General features: G+C 44.7%; 2 protein-coding genes across 4 annotated transcripts in view; one reads left to right on the top strand and one right to left on the bottom strand.

Moving 5' to 3' along the window:
• LOC126347880 (U3 small nucleolar RNA-associated protein 25 homolog) overlaps positions 1-1,917 on the bottom strand; it is a 60,972-nt gene extending 59,055 nt beyond the window's left edge. The window contains exon 1 of one of the 2 annotated variants that reach the window (XR_007565171.1): positions 1,368-1,917. Coding sequence is in view for 1 of the 2 variants with exons in the window: in XM_050002309.1 (XP_049858266.1) it covers positions 1,368-1,826 (459 nt within the window). In the remaining variant the exon portion in view is untranslated. The remainder of the gene's footprint in view (positions 1-1,367) is intronic. The other variant, XM_050002309.1, reaches the window with a different exon arrangement.
• LOC126347901 (WD repeat-containing protein 20) overlaps positions 1,895-13,075 on the top strand; it is a 66,695-nt gene continuing 55,514 nt past the window's right edge. For both annotated transcript variants that reach the window (XM_050002310.1, XM_050002311.1), the window contains exons 1-2: positions 1,895-2,223; positions 2,406-2,588. In XM_050002310.1, the coding sequence (XP_049858267.1) occupies positions 1,969-2,223; positions 2,406-2,588 (438 nt within the window). In that variant the 5' untranslated portion in view covers positions 1,895-1,968. The remainder of the gene's footprint in view (positions 2,224-2,405; positions 2,589-13,075) is intronic.

The raw sequence follows: 13,075 nt of genomic DNA on the forward strand, positions 1-13,075 counted from the left end.
GATTTCATCTCCATTTGCATTGTTAAAATCATCAAGGCAGTTATTAAAAAAGGAAAACAAATAACTATGCACAAAAAATTCATTCATCACTTTGCTCATGGATCATTTTAACAATAGTATGTGACATGTCAACAATTCACTTTAAAAAAAATGATTGCATATAACATAAAAGAAATACATATTTGCACCAAAGAGGACAAAGCACTCACTACAAGGATCTAAAAATGGGGTAACAGTACAACAGACTAAGAACAAAACTAAAACAAATTTTACTATTAACAAGGGCTTCCTTCAAATTAAACACAAAATGAACAGTTGTAGTAATGCAAATGAAACAAGATTTTTCAGAAAATAGCTGTGGCAGAAATGGTGTGTGTGTTTTATCTAAAATATTCACAAATGCAAATGTAAATGCAATGCAAATGAAACAGGAGTGTTCAGAAAATAGCTATGGCAGAAATGGGTAAAGGTTATTATGAAGTGCTCCCCCTCCCTCCGTATTTTTCGTAATTTATGTATGATGTACTTACATAATATGTATCAAAATACTTGTCACATATCTGTCAGTTATCTACAAGCTTTTCTTGAATTCTTGCTTTCACAAATAAATATACATTAAATATGGTGTGAAAAAATATTGAGCAACAGTTGTAACAATCTGTTAAAACAACCTTTATTCTAGATATCACAGGGGTGTGGGGGCATTATCACACTCCGACATGATTATACAATGAAATCAATGCTGCCTCCTTCAATGATTGATTTCTCTCAGTGGGAGTAGAAATTATGACACAGTTGCTTCTTCCATTTTCGTGAAGGTTCTCCTTGTAGGGTCTACAGAACACAATGGATTACTTAATTAATTAACGTGCAGCAGATGTGGGGCTGCTCTCTATGAACCCGTCAGCAGCATACATGTGCGGTGTGACTTGTTTTTGTTATTACAACAATCAAGGCAATGTTGATGATAATACTTTGTTTGTCATGTAACCTTAGCCAGGTAGCAATGGCGATTTGTGGATTTGTTTCAGTTGTGGTAAGAAACTTCATGTTTATCAAGAAAAGCACAGTAGCATTCAAGAAAAAAAAATTCAAATAGTATAGGCAAGCATAATTGCTGAACATTGATGCTCCTCCTTTCGAGAGCATCCAAAATGAGATGGAAAACCGGCAGTGATATTTAAGGATGAATCTTTAAGTTCTCTCAACAATTTCTAATCCTTCACTCATTATTACCATATATATAACAAGTGAAACAAGAGTTACTCAGTCCTAGGCAATGAGTTTAATCGTTTTTAAATACTCATCACTGGGTAAAACACCGTGCACAATAAATTTTATGTAAGAGCACTAAAGGGCATGTTTACCTCATTTGCGTTTTGGATGCTTGGAATGTCGCCTGGGCGTTTCCTCTCTAGATCCGTGATTTGGCTGGAAGCTATGTTCTTGTTTGGGAAAACTTCCCTGCCAGGGAGAGAGCTCTCCTGAGTTCCTTCCTCCTCAGAACTAATGAACTCATCATCACTTCCTACTGCTAATCTTTCTGCATTACTCACTTCGTTCAATGTTGAAAGTAGTTGCCTGTAATCATTTTCTTCCTCACTTGAACCACTGTCAATATTTAAGTCTTCAGATCTGACACTTTTCTTCGTCTTCGCATAAGAAACATTTCTTTCTGCAATGTGGTTTATCCGTTTTTTGCTGTTTGTATCGTAGGTAACAATCTCAGACGAACATGTTTTTAAATGCTTTTCGGAAAAAGACTTCTTTCTTCGGTGAGAACCACGCTTCTTGTTAAAAGAACCTTTGTGCCTCCCACGACCCATAACCTTAAAACTCACGTGGTACAACAACTTTACACAATGTCAACAAAGACAGTCACATTTTCTGTCGTAATTTAGCAGACAAGTTCAACTGTCGACCAACGATGAATCGAATGGCTATCCCCACTGCCAAAATCTGCGGTGAATGAAAATGGCGGTGCAAGATGGTGGGGGAAAGGATGAGTTAAAAACACAGTTTATAACAAGGGAAGGAACTTACAGATTGATGACCCTTTCGGAATATTCAAGACCCACCAGGGTCGGTTATACCAACAATCAAGGCAATGCTGCTGTTCGTGTGTCGTTTGTTACGTTGCCTGATCCAAGTGGCAACGGTGACAGGATTTGTTTCAATTTTGGCAGGGAACTTTATGTTTATGTTTATAAAGGTGTTAAAAAGGTAAGACAATAAATATACTTTAGGTTATTCACATTATTCCTCGATATAGGCACTTCAAAGTCATTTCGTAGCTGCTAGTAATTTGTAAACTTAAAACGGCGATCAACATAACCTAACGATATGTTTGGTCCTGTAGATTATCTACTGTTCTTTCTAATTTACTGAATGAAATTGGATTGTAGGCAGCAGATCTCACGAAGCCGGTAGATAAGAAGATGTATAAAGGAACAAACCCAACGTGCCACGATTTTAACGTCGTTACAATGACACCCGACAGTGTTTCCCTGGTAATCGGTTTCTCCACTGGGCAAATTCAGCTCATAGACCCTATCAAGAAAGAACTGAGTAAACTATACAATGAAGAGGTATGATATTACATTTTATTTTAAAATAGTTGTATAGCCACTTAGGATGTTGTTCTCCATTAATAAATCGTGATTGTAAATCAACCAGTTTTGTGAATGTTTACATGTGACTCAATTGTGAAGATTCATTACAAGGGATTAAATGTTATGGCTGGGTGATATTTCCAATTCAAACGGGTATTTGTAATCGTGCCTTTTATGTATGAAGATGTCTCGTGTTAAGCTAGCTTCCTTCCACTTTGGTTGCGTATTCATTGTACTTGGTTTTTCTCTGTTGCAAAATCCCCTGTTACTACGTTTAATAGTAGTTTGGTCAACAGCTCAGTTCATGTCGTAATTACTAGAAAGAAGAATAAATTTCATAAAGATTTAAAGTCACTTAACAGTGATTCAGAAAGGTGTCCACTATTCAGCAATACACATTTTCAATAGCATGCCAGCAGCCATGAAAATCTTAACTAGCTAACAATAAAGCTCAGTTTGAGAAGAGTTCTAAAGATTTACTGGTGACCAAATTCATTGTATTCGTTGGTGAATTTCGTAGCAGAGCCGCTTGATGCATATGTTATTAGTAATATCACATAACATGAACATTGCGTACACTCTTGACTTCAGGACAAATCCTGTGCAGTAATCTGACCATTGTAAATAAGTATTGCAAAATATATTTTATTTAGTTTTTTTATTTGATGATATGTGAGTAAAGTAGCCACAAAATTATTATCTGCACCTAAGTGTATGGGACCCTTTATATCTTGTGGCAGGTGTTATATCCTTGTAAAGGTAAATATGCTTAAGAATTTTTTAAATAATTCTACATCCACAAGCGCAATTTCCTTTGGAATGTGTGGAAAGCACATTAGCACATCTGTTATTTTGTAAATAAATATTATGTATTCTTGTTTCCTAACATGTACCACATCCCAGGGGATCTCCTCGCTACAGATCAATTGCAATGAAAAGTAAATCTATATCCATATCTATTGTGATTTTTGTTATTGTTATTTGAGATAAGTTGACAGCAATTTTTGTCCATTCTGCAAATGAATGTAGTTTACATCAGGATACTAGTGAAGAAATTAAAAGTCTTAGTGCGTGTTTCTTATGTTTAGAAGGAAACATTGTGCATCTAATGCTTATGTTTTAAACCAGTAAAGAAGAAAACTTTGTTATAGTAAAATAAATATGGTTAAGGTTTCTTTAATTTTATACGTAACCTAGTGGAAGAGGGGTATGCAGTTTGTTATGTAACAATATAAGAAAATAATATAGCTCAACCACATGTATAACATTAGTCACTTGAAAACCTGATTACATTAAAACTGATGTATAATGGAAGCGCAAGCTTTCAGCTTGAGAGACAAATCACCACAAGAATCATAAACCTAATTATATAAAAGTATATTAACTTATCAAAAAGAAAGTAAAATTTGAAGTTTATGTAGTTTTCATTTAATTCCATTGGCAGACATCTCGTAAATCACAGTCTCCACTTTTTGATCATACAGTATATTGAACTGTGCAGTGTTCTGGGTCAGTAGCACTTATTTCAGCTCCCATCAGCTGTTTCTTTCCGAAATCAGGTGAGCATAAATTTCATGCTACCATTTTCTAGGCATCTAGGAAGGATATTTCATTGCAGGCAGCACATACGTCTGTCTGATAAATTTGTTGCCCCTGTTTGGAGCAGACCACATTATCTCAGAATTATTGAGACCCTTTGGATAGCCGGCCATGGCACAACTATTTCACCTAATGTGCAAAACACACTGAGGTGACAAGTCATGGGCTACATCTTAATATTGTGTGTGAGTCCCTTTTGCCCGGCATTTCACACAATGTTGCTTGTCTGTTAGCACTGACAAGTCTGTGCAAACGCTGCTGCTCTCAGTTGTTAGGTGAAGGTGATCGGCCACGTGGTCTGTGGTGAAAGGGAATGCCTGATATTTGCTATTCTCAGCACACTCCTGACACTGTATCTCGGTATAATGAAATGGCCAACAGTTTCTGAAATTGAATGTCCCATGTCTCTAGCTCCAACACCTACCATTAGTTATTCAAAGTTGTTTGATTCCCATTGTGCAGCCATAATCACGTTGGATACCTTTTCACACGAATCATCTGAGTACAAATGACAGTTCCACCACCTCCCAGGTGGCTCAAAACTCTTTTGTGGGTATGTGCTTGGCTACAAGGTGCTCCCAGGCTTTGCAGCATTACTTTCTTTCCATGTTGAAAGCTTATACTGCCACTATCCCTTTTCCCGTTGCCTCTCCATTGGACGGTTTTCTTGGGCAGACGTGATTTGGGACTCGAGATTCCACTTCCATCATTTTCTATTTTTCATTAAATCAACACATGGTCGCCATTGTTGGATTTTCAGAATTCTCAAGAAGTATGGGCTATACAGGGAAGTTGGCCCAGTTTAGTGTATGCTCCACCTTTTTGCTTTCCATCGTCACACCCTTCCCTTTAATGGCATACTACACCCCTAACCCAGCAAGGTAGCCAACCCATTGTGGCAGGTGGCTGTCATGTACCTGCAGAGTTATACACCTGACCATGCCCGGATTGCAGTGTTGGTGCCTGAAGTGAAAACTCTCAATATATGTGAAGGAGTATGAGCTCATTGTGTCTGGGGACAGGGACTCCAAGCAACGGATTACTGGCAAGTCAGCTGTTGCTGCGGCTGGATAGCACCCATGGGGAGAGCCCTCATTTGGAGTGGGTGGCACCATGGCAGATGAGCTGCATATGAAGCTATCTCCGGCTGGTATCATATGGCCCCAGCATTCTCTGTGGAAGGAAAGTCATCTTTTAATGCAGAGAGATACGACCCTAAAATGTTCCCTGCCATGGATGCGCTGTAGGAGAAACATACAGCTAAGTGGAAAGCACAGAAGTATTCCCCGCACTACTTGGTTGGCACAACTGGCGGTGATTCTATTTTGGCCACAAAAGCCCTTATTCTTTGTGGAGAACTAAGATGACGAGTTTGTGAAATTGGCAACCGTTTCTAAAATGTAAAGTGAGTCAATTTTGATCAAAATAGCATCCCCTGCCCCTTTCTTGTAAGAAGCTGAGTCACATACTGTTGACAGTCACTCCCCATAGTAATCAGGGCATCATTTTCCATTGAGACCTGCTCTTGCCATCTGATGATGAGCTACGTGCCAACTTGGAGTGATGGTGTGTGTACTTTGTCTGTCATATATCTAAGGGGCCAAAGGACAATAAGGTTGCTACCAGTGACTTCATCTTGATCTTTAAGGGTGATTCATTGCCTGGAAAGGTCTAGCCGATTGTATACCAATGCGATGTGGGACCCACCCCTCCATGTGATGCTTACAAAGTGCTTGGAATTCAGGCACATGTCTTCACTTTGTAGCGTTAGCCCCATCTGTAGAGATGGTGGTTGAGTGCTGCCCGCAAACACTCCTTGTGCCCCTCTCCAGTCTGTGTCATTTATGGAAAGCACCATTGTCCCTACTCACCAGATCACACTGTTCTACAGAGACAGAAGAAAATACAAGAATGCAAGACTCTGGACAAACTAACTTATCAAGAGGCCAAGAAGTAGTACAAGCAGTTTCAGCCATCGTGTCAAACGGTGTCATATGCTACAGCTACGAAGACATCACCCTCTTTGATGATGGAAGTCCTGCCCTTTACATCTCCTATGGTGGGTCCTCAGGATCACTCAACAATGGATGCCTGCCCCTCTGATGGTTGGGAGATGCCCTCTTGCTACTTCCTTCACACTTACTTTGGCCCATGCGATCAAATTGCCTTCGCACACTACACTTCTGAGCGTTTTGACTTACCCCCTGTGGCAGGTATTCCGGCTCATGGAGGGGCTATGTTGCTGGTCCGGGATGATATCTTCTATGATCCCATCACATTGCACACCGGCCTGCAGGCAATTGCCGTCCGCATTATTCTCCCCACTTTTACATTTTCCATCTGTACCGTTTACACTCCATCGTCGTCTGCCGTTACCAGGGCAGACATGCTGCAAATTATTGCTCAGCTCCCTGCACCATTTTTGTTAACTGGAGACTTCAATGCTCACCATCCTCTTTGGGGCTCTCCAGCATCCTGTCCGAGGGGCTCCCTGTTAGCAGACGTTTTCAACCAGCTCAATCTTGTCTGCCTCAATACTGTCGCCCCTACTTTCCTTTGACACCTCTCACACCTATTCCCATTTAGACGTTTCTGTATGTACCACCCAACTTGCACGCCGGTTTGAGTGGTATGCGCTTTCTGATACATATTTGAGCGACCACTTCCCGTGTGTTATCCATCTCCTGCATCATACCCCCTCTCCGTGCTCAACTAGTTGGAACATCTCCAAAGCAGACTGGGGGCTCTTCTCTTCCAGGGCGACCTTCACAAGCTGCGATAGTCAGGCCGCACACCTCACGGAAGTCATTCTCACTGCTGCTGAATATTCCATCCCTCACACTACTTCTTCTCCACGCCGCGTACCGGTCCCCTGGTGGACCGCAGCATGTAGAGACACCTTATGTGCTCATCGACGTGCTTTACGCACCTTTAAACGCCACCCTACAGTGGCGAATTGTATCAATTATAAACGATTACGTGCGCAGTGTCGTCGTATTTTTAAAGAAAGCAAGAAAGCCAGCTGGGCTGCTTTCACAAGCACCTTCAACAGTTTTACTCCTTCTTCTGTTGTCTGGGGTAGCCTGCGCCGGCTATCTGGCACTAAGGCCCACTCACCAGTTTCTGGCTTGACGGTCGCGAATGACGTCCTTGTGGCCCCTGAGGGTGCCTCCAATGCCTTCGGCCGCTTTTTCGCAGAGGTTTCGAGCTCCACTCATTTCCCCCCCCCCCCCCCCCTCCCCCCAACCCCGCCCCTGCCTTCCTCCTCCGAAAACAGGCAGAGGAGGCTTGGCCACCTAATTTCCACTCCTCGAATTGTGAAAACTACAATGCCCCATTCACCATGCGGGAACTCGAAAATGCACTTGCCCGGTCATGGTCCTCCGCTCCGGGGCCTGATTCTATTCATATTCAGATGCTGAAGAACCTTTCTCCTGCGGGTAAAGGTTTCCTTCTTCGTACTTACAATCGCATCTGGATTGAGGGACATGTTCCCGTATGCTGGCGCGAGTCTATTGTTGTACCGATTCCTAAGCCGGGGAAGGACAAGCACTTGCCTTCCAGTTAGCGACCCATCTCGCTTACCAGCTGTGTCTGTAAGGTGATGGAGCGAATGGTTAACTCTCGTTTGGTTTGGCTGCTCGAATCTCGACGCCTACTTACCAATGTACAATGTGGATTTCGTAGGCGCTGCTCTGCTGTTGACCATCTGGTTACCTTGTCGACCTTCATTATGAATAACTTCTTGCGGAAGCACCCGACCGTGGCTGTGTTCTTTGATTTGGAGAAGGCTTACGACACCTGTTGGAGGCGGGCATTCTCCGCACCATGCATACATGGGGCTTTCGTGGTCGCCTCCCTCTTTTTATTTGTTCCTTTTTAATGGATCGACAGTTCAGGGTACGTGTGGGTTCTGTCCTGTCAGACTCCTTTCGCCAGGAAAATGGGATGCCACAGGGCTCCGTTTTGAGCATCGCTCTCTTTGCAATAGCGATCAATCCAATAATGGATTGCCTCCCAGATGGTGTATCAGGCTCCCTTTTCGTGGACGATTTTACCATCTATTGCAGTGCGCAGCGTACATGTTTCCTGGAGCGCTGTCTTCAGCGTTCTCTTGACCGTCTTTACTCCTTGAGTTTCGCCAATGGCTTCCGTTTTTCTGCCGAGAAAACGGTCTGTATAAATTTCTGGCGCTACAAAGAGTTTCTCCCACTGTCCTTACAACTCGGCCCCGTTGCTCTCCCATTCGTGGAGACAACAAAATTTTTAGGTCTTACATTTGACAGGAAACTTAGTTGGTCTCCACATGTGTCATATTTGCCTGCCCGTTGTACCCGTTCTCTAAATGTCCTCCGTGTTCTCAGTGGCACGTCGTGGGGAGCGGATCAAACCGTCCAACTTCGCCTATATTGGTCGATCGTCCGCTCCAAGCTGGATTATGGGTGCTTTGTATACTCCTTTGCACGGCCGTCTCTCTTACGCCGCCTCAACTCCATACAACATCGGGGTTTACGGCTTGCGATCGGAGCGTTTTATACTAGTCCCGTCGTGAGTCTTCATGCTGAAGCCGGTGAATTGCCACTCACCTACCGGCGTGATATACTGCTTTGTCGTTACGCCTGTCGGCTTCCGTCAATGCCCAACCACCCATCGTATAGTTCCTTTTTTGACAACTCTCAACCGTCAATACGGGTTGTATGTCTCTGCCCTGTTACCCCCTAGAGTTCGCTTTCGTCGCCTCCTTCAACACCTTGATTTTTCACTCCCTGCAACCTTTAGAGTGGGCGAGAGCCACACGCCACCTTGGCTCCAGGCTCAGGTTCGCGTTCACCTTGACCTCAGCTCGCTCCCAAAGGAGGTTACCCCCTGTTCAGTATACCACTTCCGTTTTGTCGAACTTCGTTCGAAGTTCATTAATATGACCTTTATTTGTACAGATGGCTCTAAGACCAATGATGGGGTCGGGTGTTCTTTTATTGTCGGGGCACAAAGTTTCAAATACCAGCTACATGGCCATTGTTCGGTCTTCACAGCTGAGCTCTTTGCCCTCTACCAGGCTGTTCTTTACATCTGCTCCGATTCTCTGAGCGCCATCCAGAGCCTCAGTGATCCGTATCTGGTTCACCCTTTCGTGCACCGGATCCAACGCTCTCTTCAGCAGCTAGTGGACAACGGGTCTCCAGTTAGCTTTATGTGGGTTCCTGGCCATGTCCGTATCCCTGGGAACGAAGCTGCAGATTCCGCGGCGAAGGCTGCGGTCATCTAGCCTCGGACGGCTTCTTGTTGTGTCCCTTCATCAGATTGTAGCACAGTCATTTGTCTGCGCATTTTATCGCTGTGGCATGCCGATTGGGCTGCACTTTGGGACAACAAGCTTCGGGCCTTGAAATCCCTTCTCGGCGGGAGGAGGTCGTTTTGGCCCGGCTACGAATTGGACACCGCCAGTTCAGCCATCGCCATCTGCTGACGGCAGCGCCGGTGCCGTTCTGTCCATGTGGGCAATTGCTGACGGTCCGCCACATTTTAACGTCCTGTCCGGATTTTACTACGCTGCGTCTTGATCTTGGCCTGCCATGTACTCTGGATGCCATGCCTGGACCCAGGAGCTGCTGCTCGCATTCTTCGTTTTATCAACTTGACACACCTGTCTAAGGACGTTTGATTATGCTGTAGTTTTTTAATCCTATGCCTGTTAATACGTCTTTTATAGTGTTGTCCCTTTTAGTTGCTGTTTTAACCGTGTGCCTCGCGGTACATTGCTAAATTAGTCAGGGCGCTAATGACCATTGTAGATGTGCACAAAAAAAAAAAAAAAAAAAAAAAAAAAAAAAAAAAAAAAAAAAAAAAAAAAAAAAACCGCTTACTTTGGTTTAGATGGCTTCCCACCCTCCAGGGACATTGGTCCCTTCCAGCTTTTCTTACCAAGAAGAGAGCCTGGCTATCCACCTGGTTTCCTGTATTGGTTGCAATTTTGTTACTTTTGCTTGTTCTTTCATCCTTTTTGGCATTTAGGTCCCCACTCCACTTCAAAATGTCCTTTTTTTACTGTGAGCCATATGGGGAAGAACTTTCTCTCTAGCATCTATGGTGTGGATTCCTCTGTCCCCCACCCCTTCCTTCCCCACTGTAGCCCCCCTTACACCCTGCTAGGTTACCAGCATCAGTAGACAGTCAGTGTATTGGAACTGTTATGTACCCTTATAGCTGAGGCCCCTGACAACACAGGGATCACACTAATGATACCTGAGCTGTTCCCTCCCCATGTGCGCCAAGGAGTGGTTGCTTATCCTCTTCGGAACTCCCAGCAACGCTCGCTGTGCCAGACAGTCCTTTCTATTTCTGGGTGGTGCCCATGGCGAGAGCCCCTAGTCAGAGTGGGTGGTATCAGGGCAGATGTTTGGTGCATGAAGCATATCAAGCAACAAAAAATCTGGCCATTCTCAAATGGCCGTCTCTTCAAATGGTGAAGGATCCTTGAATGCTGCTTTGTGTGACCCCGTAACCTCCCCTTCCCTGGCTTCAGCATGGGAGGATGGCCAGCCTCACTATCTTGAGATGAATCCCTTTCCCTGTTACCTCCTCTGTACTAGGATGAATGGGAACACATTCACCACCACAAAGCCATTGTTTTTCATGGAAAATATTGAGGACAAGTTTGGTGGAGACTAGTCTCTCGGTAAGATGCGGTCAGTCTCCCTGTTGATCAGAGCTGCTTCTTCCACCCAATCTGCAGCTCTTCATGCCTGTGTTTGTCTTGGCAATGTCCTGATGTCTGTCACCCTCACCAATCTCTGAATATGGTCCAGGCAGTAATTTTTCATAGAGACCTCATCCTGCAAACTGAGAGGAACTCCAGGCTAATCTGGAGTGGCATGGTGTTCATTTTGTTCGGCGTATAGGGAAGGGTTGCAAAGATAACGACACCGATACTGGCGCCTTCATTCTGGCTTTCGAGGGGGATACCCTCCCAGAGGAGGTCAAGGTTGTGTGTTAGATTTTACATGAAGGCTGTACATCCCTCCACTTATGCATTTCTTGTGTTTTGAGAATATGTCTTCCTGCTGTACGACGGACCCTTCTCATGATGACCATGGCCACCCACTCCATGATGGAAGCTCCTGTGTTCCGCTGCCTGTGTGTGTCAATTGTGCTGACTGCCACCCCTCTTGCTCGCCAGATTGCCCGTCTTAAAAAGAGAGGAAAGAAGATCCAAGATTAGAAGTCCCTGGATCGCCTTTCTTATGCTGAGGCTTCCCAAAAGTAGAGAGACTCCATCCAGTGTCACTATCTTCAACCTTTGCCTCTGTTACTTCCTTTCTTCCTTATCCCTCAACCTGCCCCTCTCCCCTACAGTTCCCACGACCTCCTGTCAGGGAGCCGCTCTCCCTCGCTGGCCGAAGAAGTGCCTCCCTACTTCAGAATCTGCCGGCGATCAGGCTCCCTCCCAGGACCCCTCGCCTTGGCATCTCTCAGGCCAGAAGACTGTTACCATCACTTGTCCACAAGGAATATCATCTGTGTGCCCCAAGGTCGTCCACTTCCTCTCGGTTCCTGATCTTACAGAAGCCTGTACTAGCCCTGTGCCCTGCCCTCCTCCACCTCAGAAAGAGGAGGAGGAGGAGGAGAAGGAGAAGAAGAAGAAGAAGAAGAAGAAGAAGAAATCCCAAGATAAGGTGCCCTCGGAGGTGTCATCTCCCCCCTCATAACCGGAGTCTCACGTCTTATTTATGGATGTCACCCCATCCTTGTCAGTGACAACTACTGACAGAGTGACCTGACCCCCTTGGCTTCTTCATGTTTATCATGGATTCGCACCACATGATCATCCATTGTAATTGCAACTGATACTAACTTCACCTACCGGAAATGCAACATCTTGTCTCCTCTTATTCCGCGTTCTATCTTGTTCTTCAAGAAATGCATTTCCGTGATACCATTCTCCAAATTTTCATGGTTATTGGGTGCTCTATCTGAACTGTGCTGGCCCTAGGGTAGCATCTGGTGCTGTTTGCACTTTGGTTTGCTTCAGTGTCATTAGTGACTGGATCCCCCTATGTGCCAACGTGGAAGCAATAGCTCGAAAGGATGGTCAACCTCAGATAATGTTGGTTCTCGAATCTTGGCTCCTTTTGTCACTGTGTCAGTGTGACTTCCAGGCAGGGTGATCTCCAACTAACTATTTACTCTGATTGGAATCAGCCATCAGACAGGTTTTTACTTACCGCCAACATCTTGTCGCTGTCTTCTTTGGCCTACATAAGTTCACTGGACTATCATTCGGGAGGAGGACGGTTCAATCTCGAGTCCAGCCATCCTGATTTAGGTTTTCCATGATTTCCCTAAATCGCTCGAGGCAAATGCTGGGATGGTTCCTTTCAAAGGGCACGGCCGACTTCCTTCCCCGTCCTTCCCTAATCCGATGAGACCGATGACCTTGCTGTTTGATCTCTTCCCCCAAATAACCTCTACATAAGGCATATGAAATGGCTTGCCGCCATCGCATTTTAGTTACCCTTCATGACTTGGGCTTCTGTGGTCCCCTTCAGATTTTTGTCTGAGTTTTTATCCCGGTTTTTCCGGGTTAGAGTTGGTATGTCACTCACTGCCTCTCAGATTCAGGAGAATTCTATCACACAGGGCTCTGTGCTAAGTATCACGCTCTTCCTCAGTACCGTCAAGGGGCTTGTGACCTCAGTTGGGCCTCTGGTTACCCTGGCATTGTACATCGACGCTCCCACTCAGTAGCGTCTGCTGAGCTCGAACTCCAAGGCGCCATCCGACAGGCCTGTGCATGAGCCACTGCCCATGGCTTCCACTTTTCTCCCACCCGTAGGTGGGATTGCTGGTTGGCATGTGTCTCACTT

The sequence above is a fragment of the Schistocerca gregaria genome, chromosome 1 (genome assembly GCF_023897955.1).
Source record: "Schistocerca gregaria isolate iqSchGreg1 chromosome 1, iqSchGreg1.2, whole genome shotgun sequence".
Taxonomy (NCBI): Eukaryota; Metazoa; Arthropoda; class Insecta; order Orthoptera; family Acrididae; genus Schistocerca; species Schistocerca gregaria.